Source organism: Leptosomus discolor, chromosome Z (assembly GCF_034619465.1).
Source record: "Leptosomus discolor isolate bLepDis1 chromosome Z, bLepDis1.hap2, whole genome shotgun sequence".
Lineage (NCBI taxonomy): Eukaryota > Metazoa > Chordata > Aves > Leptosomiformes > Leptosomidae > Leptosomus > Leptosomus discolor.
The window spans coordinates 82,868,003-82,884,463 of record NC_141419.1 but is presented as its reverse complement, the minus strand read 5'-3'; the positions used below and the strand labels follow the sequence as shown (position 1 = coordinate 82,884,463).

Below are 16,461 nucleotides of genomic sequence, written 5' to 3'. Positions count from 1 at the left end.
GGGAACTGCAATGTAAAAAGTGTTGGATTTTTTAAATTTTGACGAACTATTAAAAATTAATAAACTCTTATTGTGCCCATTCCATTTATTCTGGACTACTTATTAAAGCAGATTGATCTCTTGGTTCAGTTGAGGTAAATTTAGTGCTAGTGCTGGCTTGCTGTTGAGGCTATCGGGATTCTTCTACAGTTGTCTCGGTCAAACAGGTGATGGATTTTTGAAGGACTATTTTGGGTACTAAGTCATAAAAATTCTGCCCATAGATGCAACCTTACTTATTTGTTTACTGGTGGAAATCGGCGCTATGTCCCAGCTCTGCCAGTTCCCAAGCAAAGCGGTATTTGCTGTGGCTCTTCTTCCTTCTGGCAGCAGAGTAGTTCTCTGGTCAGCCCATCCCTCCATTCACATCCCGCAGTAACAAAATGTTATTGTCCATTTGCTGTGAGTGTGGTCTCAGCTTTTATGTCTGTTGGTACATGAAGGTACCCACTGTGTTTCCGTCACGTCATTCTCGAAGGGAATACGCTGGGGCATGAAGTGCTCTCTTCACTGGCTGAGCGGAACAGTGTTTATGTGTAAGCCAGTGGTTTGTTTTCCCTGGCAGAAAACCAAAGTATAAAATAATAAACGTGGCTTAAGTCTCTTGTCTCTCAGTGGCCCCTGAGGCTGAAGGATTCTTTCAGCTGCAATAACCACCCCAGCTCTGCATGGAGATGGAGACCAAGCGGACCCCGCTCTGGGCTCTCTGCAGTTATAGCTGTCAAGGTGCTGCTGAGTGCTGGTGGGTCCCTGGGGCCTCCTGTGCAATTATCCTTCCTCTGAGCTGCTTCAGGAAAGTCCTTTTCTTTTATACATAATTTAGCTCTGAATGTATGCGAATGCAGTGGAGCCTATCTTTTTAGACCTCTCTCAGGCTGGGAGTACTAAGGTGGCCGTGACATGTCAAATCTTCGTAATAGGCTTGGAAAACCATTAAACTGCTCTTTTATCCAACTTTTTTTTTTCCCCAACTTTTTTTTTTTCCCCTTGGAGTTATGAAGGGATGAGAAGAGTTTCACGCACAGTCAATACTGCTGTTGTGTTATGGCACATGGACTTGTATTTATTAGCATACTTCTGCTGCTGCTGGGCTTTTATAGGGATCATGTGAAACAAAACAGTGACTGACTTAAAGTCAGGGTTGAGGTCACTGCATGGCCTGTGCTTCCTCCAGACTGGAACACCTTTTGGGTTCAGGCAGTGGGAAAGACCAGGGTTCCTCACCCTCAGGTGGGGCTGTGCAGGGGCTGTGCATGTAAAAATGTATTGATTTCCAGGGGAAGGAGAGGTACCTGTGTGTCCAGGTAGGATCCTCAGGGACAAAACGGTGCTTGTTAGATGTGCCAGTCTTGTGTCACTTGTCAGGCTCTCATGGATTTTATAAAAAGCTTTCAAGAAGTGAGTAGGAGGTGTTGAGTTTCTGTCTCTGCAATAAGGACGTGTGCTATAGCTGTTGGTGCAGAGTTCAGACAGCAAAATTATTACCAGAGGCTCTGTTACAGAAAATGAAAGAGACCTGAAGGGCTAGAGCACTGCCTAGCCAGCGCTTACCTCCCAGAGGAGATTCCCTCCATTCTGCCTGTGTGCTGCAGGTTGCACAGGCCATGAATTTGGTGTGTTGACTTAGTCTTGGGTAGCGTGAGCAGTTTGCTGTGGTCTCTCATTTCTGTTGCTTAAGCAACCTTTGCACCTAGTGCTCCGTATCACTGTGCGGTGAAGTCTGAGCAGCTGGAAAAGGTGAGAAAAGCACAGAGTGAAATGGAAATATGTATCGATTCTGCTGCTCAGCTGGGGACAGTTACTGTAGAAGTTGGAGTACTCTCAAAAACACATTAACACTGCATTTGTGTCTCACAGGGAAGAGGAAGCTATTTGTCAAATTTCTGGTCTTGAAAATGTGTTTTGAATGCTCTGCTTTCACCATTGCATTTCTTTTTAAGAGCACTAATTAAACAGCATCCTTTCATTCTTCTGATTTCTCCCACAGCTCCTCCATGGCACTTTATTGGCCTATGTGTAAGGATGTAGATTTTGTTGTAGACTGGTGAGTGACCAGTTCGTAAGTCATGTGCTGGATTTAGTAAGGATGTAATCTTTTGGCCATCTGCTCAGGCACTCCCTGTGTCTGCATCGCTCTGATTTGCAAGCAAATGTTAAAGGTGATCTCGGATCCGCAGATGTTCAGGACACAGAGGTTCCATTTGACTGAATACGAGCGTGTTCCTGCTTAGGAGGTTTAAGCAATGTGTTATCTGAACCTCACAGTAATTTGGCATGCTTGATTTTAATTCTCTGGCTGGTGTATGGGGCACCTAGACAGGAAAAATAAATTATGCTAAGACTGATTAATAAATAAGTGGATAGCAAGAATTTCTCTGTAGAATGGAGTTTGAGTACTCTGATATACGTTCTGCTGTTATTTTTCCACCCTTCCACAATGATTCTGGACCTTTTTTTTAAAACTTTGTTTTGTATTTTGCTTTCCTAATCTTTAGGAGTCTGACTCGCCAGCCTTTTGTAACTAACAGCTATAGAGCATCGGGAATTTGTGTGGCTTTGTTTTTTTAAGTTGCCAGCAGGACTTCAACTTTTTTTTTTATGTCTCTTTATTTAGAGTAACATCAAAATGGTGAGAGATTCCCAGAGAAAAAAAATCTCTGGGTGAATGGAATGTTTACATCAATTTTCATTGCTTTTGTATCTGTCTAATTTGCATCTGGTTATTTCAGTGCAGCCCATCTGCTTTCTAATAGCTCCTTGAACTGAGGTGCAATAGCCGTGTCTCTGATATGCCCCAGTCTTTTTTTAGTGATTAAAGGAATCTCTGCTTGCACAGTGAGAGCGGGTGCATCTCTGTGCATCTGTATCATGCGGTGCTCGCACAGGGCAGTGCAAAGCACTAGGTCGCGCTTTCCTTTCTAATTTTCTGTCATTTTCATTCCCTCCCAGCTGTCCTTCCCGTACAACGTTGCGGTGGCATAGGAGGATTAAGTTTCAGCATAGTCCCGTGTTTGCCTCTGAATGGATGGACTTTCTGAGCTGCCCAGTTTGCTGAGAGAAGCCATTTGAAACTGAATGGAATTTAACATTTCCAGATAGTTTAAACATGTGGCTTCCCCTCCAGCCCAGAAGTGCTGGCGGGCTACATGGCAGTGAGTCAGGAACCTCTGACTTAGACCTTTGACTTACTTTGTCTTCAGGTTTTTACTTTGTGCAGAGGGTCCCTGGTGCAGAAGCAGTGTATCTGTAAAACTTGGTGTTGCTGAGTGCTCTAGAGAGTGGTTTCCTTTTGCGATACAGATTATATTTTGTAAAATGTACTGTTTTGCATGGCTTGATTTTAGCCTGCTGTCCTCCTGCCCTTGGAGTAGCACTGAGTTTTCAGCCTTTGTTGCAACACTGAGTAATTACCTGTTAATGCGTCAAGCTTCTTCATGACTTCGTTACTCCTTTGTGTCCTTTCTTGAGCACTTGGCATGGAGGAGCTCTAACCAGACAGAAGGAGCAGATGTGGGTACGAAAGTTCCTCTAGGGGAGCTAACCTTATTGTGCCTTTCCAAAGCTGTGGTCTTCGGGCAGTGGCATGGTGCATGCTGTTATGTGCATTGCACCCAACCCGTGAGTTCCCTGGGCTGGCTCTTGGCAGTGTCTAACAGCTCTTTCCGGCTCTGAACTCCCGGATACTCACCCTGTGTTGTACGGGAAGCCCTGCAGTCTCACACCCAGTCCTGATCCTGAGATGTGGGAGCTGCACCTTTGTGATGACTTTTACACACCCCTAGGAACTGCTTTCCGGTGGGCTAACAAAATAAAAACATGTCCGAGTCACTTTTCATGGGAACTTTTTGGACATGCTGTGTAAACGTGCAGATAGAGCAAAGGAGTTAATGGTGATCCAGCTCTTATTTATAAGCCCTGCTTCTGCAGCTAGAGGTGTAATTTATTACATGTGGGTTGTTTAGAGGCATGACGTTCATTCCTGGTAGTTACTAAAGATAAAAGACTCCATTTTTGTTATGTGGGTCCATAGCAGTCTTGTGATCTTCATTTAGCCTCGCTGCTGCCCCAGGATATCCCTGTTGCTGTGAGCCCTGGGACAGCTCTTGCTGAAGCCCCACACAGGCATCCTTTTCAGCACGCCAAGGCAGTGCAGGGTTTGCTGCCTTTCATCAAATGAACCTCTTAATGTTGAGAGATTGAGACCACAATGTGCAGACAGCATCTGCCTCTTAGTTTGCACATTGCTTGCTGAAAAGAGTGTGTTGTCTTTGTGTCTAGGAGCCATTGGCCCACTCTGGTTGCTTTTTTAACAAGGAACACTAAATTTCCACACTGGGATTGCTTTCTCTTCCCTGCTAACAGCAGTGGAGCTTGTTACGAACAGGGAGAGAGACCAGCTGAAGCGTACTGTGCATCCCCTGCCCTCTTCCTCCTTTTTTCCTTCCCTCAAGCACATTCACTTGTTTCTTTGTCTCCTGCCTCTGGCAAAGGAGAGGAGAGGGGAGGATCAGAGGCAAGCTGGTGTCTGCCTACTCCAGGGCAGTATTTCATGAAATGCCTGCTTTTGTGTGGTATCCAAAGGCACCTGGAAAGTGAGTAGGTTGCTGTGCCTGTTTCTCAACAGTTAAACAGACTGATTTGGAGATAAAAAAGGAATCTGCATCTTCAGTCATCAGGAGCACTGGCCCCTGCCATTGTATGTTTTGCTTGCTCTATTAGATTTAGGATCAGGAATGCTTCAGGCCCTGAAGAGAAAATGAACGTGTTTATTTTGGACCTAAAGGCTCGTGGGCCTTGGCAGTCTAGGTAAAAGCTACAGCTCTTCTAACTTCTGTTTGAGACACTTCTGGCTCATACTATACCCGGTATAGCCTTTATTTCATGCATACATCTACCTGGACTGTAAATGTTTGCAAAGGAGAATTTCTCAAATGGCAAGGGTGTTCTCCAGCATCACACTCCATTGCAGCTCTGTGCATGTATACTATGTAAGGGCCATTATTTTATTTCATTTTATTCTTATTTTTTAGTGTTCCTTTCTAAAGCATGTGTCTTAGACTCTGTGAGTCTCTAGTAAGTGTTGGGTGCTCTGTTTTCTGGAGAAAACTTCACTACGCCAGTGTTCAAATCTTTTTTTGCTCTCTGGTGTATCTTGCTTCCTAGCTTGTTATATGTTTTCTTCTTAGTTTTCCCAATGGAAAACAAATACTATCTGGAGCCTAGAGATGTATTCTGTTTGTGCTTACACTTAGCTGTACCAGTGAGGATATGAGCTTGCAAAAGAGAAATGTAAACAAAATCTCCCCTAGGTAGACATGGACCATCTCCATCTGGTGAGATAAGAGCCAGCGCTGTTTTATGTTTTAACCATTGTTTTTTATAAATGCTGTCCTGGAATTAAATTAACAGAGGAGACCTGGGAGAAGTGACATTTGAGTTTAGGTGGCTGCTTGTTTGGGTTAATTTGATTTACCGATGTCATACTGTAGAGCTACTATTCAGGCTTGATTATTTCAAGTTGTGCTTGAAAGTCTGCTCTGCACTGTTGGGACAGATTCTTTGTTTATAAAGAAATGTTTGTTTCTTCTAGAGTGTCTGTAACTTCGTAAGTGAGGTTGTATGAAATGACGTCCTGCTAAGCAGCAGTAAAGGACTGGTTTTGCAATTGTTTTGCGTTACCCATATCACACTGCTTTCCAAACATTAATCCTATGATTATTTTTTAAATGCATTGATTTAGAGAGTTGACGTGGGGTACAGAAGAGGTTTTGTCTCCAGATCTGTTAAACTGTTAAAATGAGTGCAGATTTCCAGCTACCAGGCCTCTACGGGGGATGTTGTCCAATTAGTGCAATGCCCTGTAACACTCTGAAACTGTAGCAGGACAAAATCACTAACAATCTCTCCCCCCCCCCCCTTTTTTTTTTTTTCTCTTTACAGTAAAAAAAGCTAAACTCCAAGGACCGCCAGGTAAGCCATGCTCTTCTGCTTATTTGCAGCAATGGTGAAATGGTGACACCTGTGCTTTCGCTGCTGCTCATGCTGCTTCCTCCAGTTTTCATCTACCTCCTCTCGTCTCCTCTATGTTCTCCTTAGGAGTGACAAAAGCGACCCTGAGAATCCAGGCAGCCTGAGCTAATAGAAAGCTTGAGTCTGTGACTTGGTGTCACAGTGCTAGGAAACCTCTACTTGCTTACCTGACCTGAACAGGTGATGGATGAGGAAAGATATTCCTTTCACCAATTCCCACCTCCCCCTGCTCTCTCCTGTCATCCTTCCTCTGTCCCTGTTAAAAACAGGATCTGAAAATGAAAATATCCACCGAGCAGAACTGGTGCGTGCCTGTCTGGATTCAGTGCCTCCTCAATCCTGAATGGGGTTACTGGATGGTACCACAGAAGTGATTCATTATCTTACATGGCAGTCCATAATGCTTGTGCTTGGGATTGAAATCCCATCCTCTGGGTTTTGTGTCTGCATAATGAAATAAAAACAAACAGCTGGTGACACCCAGAATTTACAGTCCAGGCAACTGTTTCACTGTGGTTCAGGAGCTAGCAAGGAATCCCTTAGCAAGCAAATAGATTTGTTGTGAATGAAATTTGGTGTAGAGTTTACAAAAGAATAAGCAGCTTGCTTCTTTAACGTTTGTCTCCTTGACTCTGTGATGTCTTCCCATATGGGCTTTTCATTTTAGGTCCCCCCAGGATGCAAGGTATGAACTGAAAACCTTGAAATGTTGTGCTTATGTGATGAAAGTGTATTCTGAAGGAGATAACTTTTTTGTGTCTCATTCCCCAGATAAATTCAATACATATGTGACCCTGAAAGTGCAAAATGTGAAGAGCACAACAGTAGCTGTGCGAGGTGACCAACCCTGCTGGGAACAGGACTTCATGTTGTAAGTATGGTGCTGTGCAGCAATGATGTGCTTGTGGTTGAGTCCTTCCACAGCGCTGATGTTTATAAGAAGCTGCTATTGTGTTGTATAAATTGAAGTACTTAAGTAGGTAAAATGCACAAGCCTGGTGACAACCTAAGTCATTTGCTTTTCTGTTGTACATGCTGACCTGTGCTGAAGGAGATATGTGTTGGGACATTGTCTCTGCCAGTGCCACAGACTGGCTGAAGTAGTCTGTGTCCTTTAATAGTACCAGAGTGCCTGGTTCCTCTTCTTAGACCTGTGTGTCAGGTCAGACATAGACCAGCAATTGCCAGGTCCATAGTGATGAGGCACATCTGAGGCTGAGCTGGGAAGTCAGTCTGCTGGTTGGTTTTGGATTGATGGGGTCCATGGCCAGGCATGGGCACAGCTGCAGCTAAGCTGGAGACAAGCACACCTACAACATAGTGTAGGCAAGGACTAACTTAAGCTCATAGCTGAGCTTAAATGGAGGTCTTGGGCTATAGGAAGAGGATATGGGTGGAGGCCACTGGTCAGGGCGATGAAGGGCTGTTGTTAGTGCACTCAGGGCGTCGGTGATTCTGATTACCTCAGTGTGGGAGCTGCTCTTTTGTCTTGATGTTTTCTGCCATTGGTCTGGTGCCCATGAGTGTGTTTTCCAGCTCCCCTGCTGTAGCTTGAGGTGCTGCTAGTCCCTGCCATGAGCAACAGAAAGAGTTCCAGCTCTCCCAGGGTTTCTGGTGCAGTTGGCACTTCTGATTTGCTGTGGTCCTCATAGTCCTGACACCTACCCAGGGATTTACCAGTATCTTTTAGAATGGTAGCTTTTTGCTGGTGGATGAATGACACATTGATATATCTCTTCTGTTTCTATAGCTTTGTAAGACAAAGTGAAGTAAATTTACTAAATCCCAGACTCAAAGTGCTTTCCTTGGAACTTGGCATGGGCACTGCTGTTGCAGGGGGGAGAATGATGAGTTCATCTTGTGGAGTCAAAGCTGGTGCTGCTGTTTTTGAGTGGGTCTGAGGTGTTTACATAGTATTTGTAGCAAGAGACCCACATGGGATTTTGTGACTGTGTTTCCCAAGCCAGTAGCAATTGTTTCTCCTCTGCCAAAAGTGGGCAGCTTTTGCCTCTAGTTGAGAAGTTCAGGGGTCAGTACAGTTTTGCCATCACAGCTCTGCTCCCATCTGCCTTGTTTGGTGGCACTCTGCTTTTGGAGCAGCATATGAGGTGTGTGCTTCTGCACAGAGAGTCTCTCCTTTGGCATCCTTCGAAACGTGTGCTCCTGAACACCACCATCTTCTCAGCTCTGCAGTTCCTGGTCAGACAGAGGCTGTGGCCATTGCTGACGTAAACCATGCAGGACTGGGGTAAGGCTGGGACAGGGAATTTTACCTTCTGCCAAATCACATGCCCATACCCAAACTACTAACTCATTCCTCCTGTGATTTGGGTTCATCCTGTGGACAGGAACTAGCTTTAAACATGGCTATCTACAGAGGAGGCTGTTCACCAGTGATTTAAGAATGGCACTTGTTTGTGTTGGATGACTGCTTTCATGGTTGCTCCTCCTCCTTCCCCTCAAGCAGCTCCTGGAACTGCTTTCCGGTATCAGCTGGGAGCTTAACTAGCATGCTGTAAGGTCACTATGCCGCTCCGTAATTAGTTGCTAGGGGATATGAAAGCAGAATATTAGCTGAACTACCTGGCCATTATCATCCCGGCTTTATCCAGGCAACAGCACAGTTGTTCTGATATTTCTTTGTAACAAAAATATTACATGTGGCAGGGAATGTGTTTTACATGGTCCTGTGTACATTAAGTTGTCCCAGGAGAAAGAACACTGATATTCCAATACTACTATTCATTCGTTTGCTCTTTTTCTGGAGTTGGAAAAGGCTTTTGAAAACAGTAAGTTTTTCCCTGAGGGAAGGATGCTTTTACTGTCTGTGTTTGTGTTTATCTTTTTTATGAGGTGTAGTGGAAGAATACATTACAACCAAGAAAATGCTTTCTATCTGTGTTTGTTTTTTTTGCTTCCAAACTCCTTGTGAGATGTAACACTTCGAATCTGGGGCTCCGGGGTTGTTTGAGATTTGCTTATTTACCAGACCAGTAAAGCGCTTTAATATATTCTGTGGGGACATCTTCTAATTTTGAAGCAGCTTTAAAAGGACTTTATATTTGCAGCAAGCACCTCTTGAGTGAAGGTGCAAACTGATGTTTAGAACATGATGAAGTTGTTAAGAAATGTTTTTCATTTAAATTCTACGTGGGTGTGGAAAGGGAGGAACACCAAATTCCAACTTCAGCTCTTTTGTTCTTTGAAGCTATTCTGCATCTAACCAGAAGGTGGAGAAAGTGAGACACAAAGGCAATCAAAGCGACCGTGCTGAAAATCTTTTTGTTTTTTATTCTTAGCTGGTGACCTGTCCTTTAGAGTTCTGTACAGAAACCCACTGGGTGTCTTATGATCAGTATCTTGCTCTGTCAAAGTATGCTGAAGCAAAGAACATGGTTTTACAGTGTGCCTGAAAATAGGAGTATTTCTTCCTTCCCTTTCTGGCCTCACTCTAGTCCAGCCAGCAGAAAATCAGCTGTTCTGTTGTTACTGCAAGTTTGTGCAGTCAGATAAATATCATCTTCCAAGAAGCAAGCAGTGGGACTGCAGAGCAGTGATGGCGTAGATGACTAGTTGTTAGCTTGGCTGTATTGAGTAGCCATATCCAAACAGCAGGAGCTGGAAACTCAATTTCAAGATGCCAGCAGTAAACTCATAATAAGCCTGTGTAATAGCTTGATTTTGAACTATGTAGACTGAGTCACCCAAGTACTGGATGCTCCTGACCTCAATTCCTGTGTGTTAAACAAGAACAGAAGGACTTGCGTTTAAAATAGATATTAATGTGCTTTGCTGTAGCTGTAGGGTTTGCCTTGAAGTCTGTAGATACAATATTGTCTTTTAAAGTTGTATGAAGTCTCTGGGAAATACGGGGATTTGCAGCGGTTATTTTTTTTTTGGCCATCATGGCAGTCTATAGAAATTAGTGACTAAAGTGCTTTCAGATTCCATTGATGAACTTAATGCAGATACACTTGGACAGAAGGACAGCAGGCAGCAGTACTGTGTGTCCAAGATACTTACTTTTGGGGATTAGTGGTTCCACTAAAGGGAAGTTCTGAGCTCAAAGAAGTAGAAACAATAGCCTTTCTTCATGGTAAGTGTGAGACCGTTGTGTATCAACAGACAGCTCAGGATTCTTCTTTACTTCATTGTTTTTGCCAGCATTCAGGCTGTGCCTGTGTTATGTTGTTCTTAAGTAGTCATGTTATAAACCAACATGAAAGAGGGAGGCATAAATGCTATGAAGCATTGGGAAGAAGTGAATATGGGATGCATCCTTTCCTTACTGAGAGGGAAAATGTTCATGAAAACCTTCAGATAAGTGTTTCCCAGAACTTGTCACTCGGTGGCCATATGGCTGTGCTGCTGCTTGCTGCCAGAGGTTCGCATGGTCAAAGCCTTGCTGTGTCACGCAGAGGAAGAAGCTAGTGCTGCAGTAGAAGTGGTGCAGTGCAGCCCTGAGCAATAGGTAGTGCTGCTGATGCAGCTATGCTGGGTTTGGGACTGCTGCTTTTGGCATGTGGCAGCTCCACTCACAGATAAGTATGGATAAGGTTTGACCTGCCAGAGTACATTTGTGTTGCTGTGCTGCCGAGGGAAAGGAGACGCCCACTTTGTTAGAAACGAGGTGCCTGATGACAAAGCTCACCTCGAGATTTTGGCCCAAGATACAATTCCTCCTCCTGCATACCTAGTAACGAAGACAAGTTCCCGACTGGCAGTCCATGCATGATGTAGTTCAGGGTTTTAGTTTGAAATCTCTGTGTAGTTAGTGTTAAACTGTGAGAAATCAGTTATCGGAAACTAATGTTCCCTGTGAGTATGAGCTGCCTCGATCACATGCTTCCAGAAGCTCTCTGTAGCTTGACACAGCTGTGTGGAAAGAGTTCGCTGGTATGATCATGGTGGTAATGCAGAACCTAAAGCAGAATTAGATTTCATTCTGCTTTTTTCTCACCTGTGCTACCTTTTCTTTTCTTGCAGTGAGATCAGTCGGCTGGACCTGGGCCTAATTGTTGAAGTATGGAACAAAGGACTGATCTGGGACACCCTGGTTGGGACGGTGTGGATTGCCCTGAAGGCCATTCACCAATCTGATGAGGTTAAGCTGACACAGAAGCTTTGTTTTGACAGCTCCAATGTTGATAGTTAACGTGTTACAAATCTGGCCTGGTGCGGCCCAGGACTGTGCTCCTCAGCAAAACATACACTTGCAAAGTCTGGAGGGCTGCCTGAGGGGAGAGGGCTGTTGGCATCACATCATTGTTTTTGTTTTTGAAGGAGTCTGCCAATAGTGAGTCCAAAAGTGAGCTTAAGTAGGGGTCTTTGGTGTCATTTCACTCATGTAGACTCAAGAAACAGGGCTTAATCTGTTAAGAAACACATGTAATTGACAAGTGTCTGAAGTCTTAAGGACTCACTGCGTAGTCTGATGCTCAGATTCCTATGAGTTCCTGCTAAAGACAGATGCTGCCCTGATAATAGACAAGCTGGCCTTTGAGGTAGGCCCGGAGTGTGTCTACATCTTTAAGCTTCTGATTGCAGTGTTAGAGGGTGTCTAGTGGTGCTAATGTGAATTGAGAAAAGTAGGAAATGGGATGTGACAATGTCTGTAGCTGCCATAACTACTGAATTTGGCGGTTCTGGCAGCTAAGCAGGACACGTTTGGGTTTTTTTACCTCAAATTTCAGGGCATTTATTTAAAAGATTATTGAATTTGAGCAAGGAGAGAGAGCTTATATTTTCCATGAAAGGAAAAGAGTGGGGATGCCCAGCAGTGTGGCCATAAGGCCTAGTTGGTGCTCAGTTCCTCTGACTGTCGAGACGCTCCTCGGTGCCTGCCTTTGAGGACATACCTTTGCAGTTCCACTGAGAAGGCAGTAGTTGTGCTAGGAGGTGTTTTCTGTTTGACTTGATAAAGGCCTTTGAGATTTGGAAGAAAAGCTGCCAGTGTGTGCTGGATAGATGTCATTTGATGTTAAAATTGGGTACTAGGCCTTAATACTACTGTAAGGCTCTTCCTGGAGCCTTGTAGCAAATGTGTGAGAGTTGCTGCATAAGGACCTGCCAGACTTGAAACTTCACCTGTGGCTTGTGATTCACAGGAAGGTCCTGGGGAGTGGTCTACACTGGAGGCAGAAGTGGTAATGAAACATGATGAAATCTGTGGAACCAAAAACCCGACTCCTCATAAAATTTTACTGGACACAAGATTTGAATTACCTTTTGGTGAGTGCATTTCAATAACTTACCCAGGGTGCTGACAGTGGAGAGAAAGTGTTTGGGAGCAACTTAAGTTTTATAATAAAGTTGTGCTCATTCTGAGTTCTGCTGAAATAGTTCAGTACAGATAAATTGCTAGTGTTCCTCTCTTGTTTGGCTTCTTTCTAAGAAGATCAGAATAAATAGGGAAGATTTGAAGGTCTGTGAGTGCTGGAATGTTTAGACTAGTAGTGGTTTAAGAAACTATTAATACTATTTCAGGATTGTGCAGTCAGACATTTTGTTCCTGAGCAGGGAACATTGACTTCTTTGTATCTAGACAAATTTGGCTCTAGAAGGGGTCAGGTGCGTTGTTAGAGCTGTTCTGTGGTAGGTGCACTTAAACCCTGTTAGAAGCGTGCAGTTCAGTTAGTGAAACATTAATGCTTAGTGCTCCTGAACATTACCATTAGCAAAGTATATAAATAACTTGATGTTATAAGAACTGCCTTTCTGGCAATTACTTGTGGTTGAAAAGCACCGAATGTGGAAAAGTAGCTAACTGGAGCAAACCCATGTCAAATAAAGTTGTGCGTGACTTTAAAAAAAAAAATCAAATGTTCTTAAAACGAACAAACAAAACCCCCAAAATAAAGAAACAAACTCCAGAAGTAAGGCCTTAGCCAGAATGCATCCAAGGCTTACATAGCTTCTTTTTCCAGTTCTTAGCTGGCTGTTGGGACCAAGAACAGAGATGATGTTTTTGGGGCTCGTGGTACTTTTTTTTTTTTTTTTCTTTTCCCCTGTATTGGGCCAAAAGTTGTCTGTCACTGCAGGGCTCATCTCTCCCCTTCTGCCTGTTGCTTGTTTTTTGCTGCCAGGGCCCTGGCAGTGTGAGCAATTTGTATCACGCTCTAAGCACAGGTGAGAGCGTTTGTGCACCTGCTGGCATTTGGCCAGCCACTGTCAGGATTGGCCATCTGTTCTGGAAAGAAGTTAGGTCATCTGTTAGTCTCATAACCCCCTTCCGGGTGCAAGGGAGGATGCAGGCTTTGGCCGTGCAGCACTGCAATCAATACAACTTGTATCTTGTGCTCCGAGTGTGCTATTTTGAGTGCACAGTCCACAGGATGGTGCAATTCAGGGTGAGTGCAGTGTTTTATAGCTGTGATAGACACTGCTCTTTAACTACAGTCCAGTGTGTAAAGGGGAAAAGGTACCTGACCTCTCAGCTGTCTTGACAACTAAGCTGTCTAACACTGATCTGGAGCCATCCCTCTTCCTCATGAGAATGTCCTGGTGATTCACTGCTGCTGTCACCCTGTCAGGGGGAAGTTTATTATGGAAATTGCTTGTTATGTAGGAGGAGGAACAACTCGCTTGATTTCCTTCTGAGGTGAAATGTTGGTTCTTTGGGGCAAGTGGTTAGGCTTCTGGGAGGGAGAGAACACAGCACGTGTAGCTGAAAGGCAAGGCTTGTAGCCACTACCTTCTCGTCTAAGTTCATTCTGACATAGTTGCTTGTAAACTGTCTCTGCTTTAAAAGAGAATGAAGTTCTGATCTCTCCCTGTACATTCAGTATATCCAAAAGAGAATTTGCTTTCTTCTGCAATTCATGTTTTGGACTGCCTTACATCTTGCAGTGGTTTGGGGTTTTTTTGGGGTTTTTTGTTTTTTTTCAAGTATAGGAAAACAGACTCCTTGTAAACCATTACATGTTAGAGCATCTGGACTTAAAAAATAAAAAATATTTCAGGTAATAGTGTGTTTTCTCCCTATGACTATACTAAAAACACAGGACTTTTTTTATTTTTTTGTTTTGGATTTCTTGTAACTATTTAAAAATGTATGGTGTTCTATAGAATATAGAATTCTGAGAAGTAGGATTTCATGCAGAAAACTGAAAACGTTAAGTGAATAGCAAGCTTTTTGTGACTCTGTTTTTAACACAACTGATCATTTGAAGTACATCTGTTACTTCTCCCTGTGCTTATTTTGCCAAATACTGAACTAACAGGAACTCCACACTGCTATATTGAAGGATTTTTATTTCAGAGTGTGAAAAGTTGTCTACCTGTTTCATAATGTCCAGGAAAAAAAATGGGTGCATCAGTTAGCTTGTTCAAGGCTTCTGTTGCTCTTCACTTGAGGAGTGCTGCATTTTTTCTTGGATCTTCTCCATTTTCAGTCTGTCCTGCAGTGGCACAGTCAGAAGCAGGTTGAAAAGCAGTAGGCACTGAGAGTGTGGGATCTTCCTCTAGAAGATGGCAATCTACCCATATCGCCTTCTCCAGCGGTGCTTCCTTCACACCACGACTGCATGTCTCCTCCCATTACCCTTAAGATAGAGAAGGACCTTGCAGGATGAGGCTCTGTCTCCCTGCCCTTGCAATACTGTGAGACTTGGAGGGTTGCATGGAGGTAGCTCAGCTCACAGCACTGCCTCTGCATCTCTCCTGATGGATTTGCAGGTCAGTTTTCCATAAGGTGTAGGGTGGCAGTATAGTCTCTTAGTGCCCCACATGTTAAGACTATGTTGTCCTATCAGCTGGGAACTGCTGCTTTAAACCTACAGAGAGAACTAAATGGATCACTGATGTGCTGTGGAAGATCTTAAATCAGCAGCTCTGTTCCTGTAGAGCTAACGTTTTAACAACAGCATGTTTGTAGTGACACTTAGGAACGTTGTGTATCATGTTTTGTTTCCCAGGTGAAGATCTCCTGGCTATTGTAGATACACGAGAACTGAAGCGATACGTGTACAGCTTGTGCTGCTTTCCAACTCTGGTAAAATACAGCTGTCTGGGATAGCAGCTTTAAAAAAAGTGTGGTGTTCTGTTTGGCTGTGCTTCTGTGGTTTTTCTATCACTTCTGTCTGCTCTGTTTCCTTTAGGTTAGATGATGCACCTGGATGCAGTTGTTCAGTCTTGTGTACTTAAAACGTTTCATTGTATTTAGGTGGAGCTTGAGAAGTTTTTAAGGGATTGTAAAAGAGAATAAATGAATTTGAAAACCAGAAAAGCTGAAGTCCTTGGAGTAAAACATAATTGTGTATGCAAAGAGGTTTAGAAACTCGTTTGTTGTTTGCACTATATTTATCCTGGATTAGTTTGCTGCTTCTGCTTCCACCTGATATGTTCAGGATTCTTCCTCCCTGGTATGTTTTCTTTTGGTGCTCTGGAGACTGGCAACAGCTAAAGCTGAAATAAATGCAGAATGTGTTGATGCTGCTAGTGGTAGTATGTGATGAAGGCAACTTTGAGATTTCCCCCCCTGCCCCCACATATGAAGGTGGTTTTAAGTGTTTACCAGGCTTGGAGTTGGGAAGCAATCATTTCCTAACAGACACTGGTGAAAGTTGTAGTCTCTGCTCCTGGTGATATAAAATAACCTTTCCTGAGGTCATCCAGGAGTTGAACTTTGTTAATGCCCAGTTTTCTAATGGGAAATGAGCATCTGTGGTGGCCTTGATATATCCTCCATGTGTCCCAAGGCATGTTCCAGATGCAGCTCTTGCATTGTGTTCAGTAGTGTTGCTGGCATTAGCCTGTGGTGTACAGGAAAGACAGCAGGTCTATGGGCCCTTCTGCAGTGAGCACCTGTATGTGATGGACTGTGGTGCTGAGGACCAGACTATCATCTAACATTCTCTGCCAGCCCTATGTTCTTAAATGTTCAATCTTGCAGAAACAATGACCGAAAATCCTCTTCTATGAAAGTGCAGCAAAGCATGAGCATTTGAAATGTGAAGTGTTAGTGAGAATTGATATTAACCCCTAGGGTGCAAAGCATTTTTATGCTTGGTAGTCTTAAAAATGGCAGTAAACTGCCTTCTTGATGGGAGGAAGTGGTTGTTAGCAAAGACAGGCTGGAGCAGCTTTCATTTCTATTTGTTCTCAGAAACAAGACAGACATATCAAGGAAGAGAGACAGCTTTTCTTCTTGGTTGATTTAGAAAATTTGCTAGTACGGAGAAGACAGTCTTGCTATTATTGTCTTGATGTAGTGAATGTCTGCTGACACTGACATTCCAAGATGCTGCTTTTCAAGTGTAAAATTGTGCTGTTTAAAAGCAATTTTACTCTGTCCACCGTTTTTTTAGAAGTGCAGTGGCTATGTGCAAGTCCCTCACAGGATGGAGTACTCAAAAATGCTTTTAGCTTCCAAACTATAGCAGTTTGGGTCTG

At 43.6% G+C, this 16,461-nt stretch overlaps 1 protein-coding gene across 2 annotated transcripts in view; it reads left to right on the top strand.

Moving 5' to 3' along the window:
* The first annotated feature begins 4,437 nt into the window (after positions 1–4,437).
* Positions 4,438–16,461, top strand: part of UNC13B (unc-13 homolog B) — a 195,971-nt gene continuing 183,947 nt past the window's right edge. Inside the window, exons 1-5 of one of the 2 annotated variants that reach the window (XM_086479680.1) lie at positions 4,438–4,459; positions 5,980–6,009; positions 6,841–6,940; positions 11,056–11,173; positions 12,177–12,300. In XM_086479680.1, the coding sequence (XP_086335806.1) occupies positions 6,936–6,940; positions 11,056–11,173; positions 12,177–12,300 (247 nt within the window). In that variant the 5' untranslated portion in view covers positions 4,438–4,459; positions 5,980–6,009; positions 6,841–6,935. Of the gene's footprint in view, positions 4,460–5,979; positions 6,010–6,840; positions 6,941–11,055; positions 11,174–12,176; positions 12,301–16,461 lie in introns of those variants that run through there. The other variant, XM_086479681.1, reaches the window with a different exon arrangement.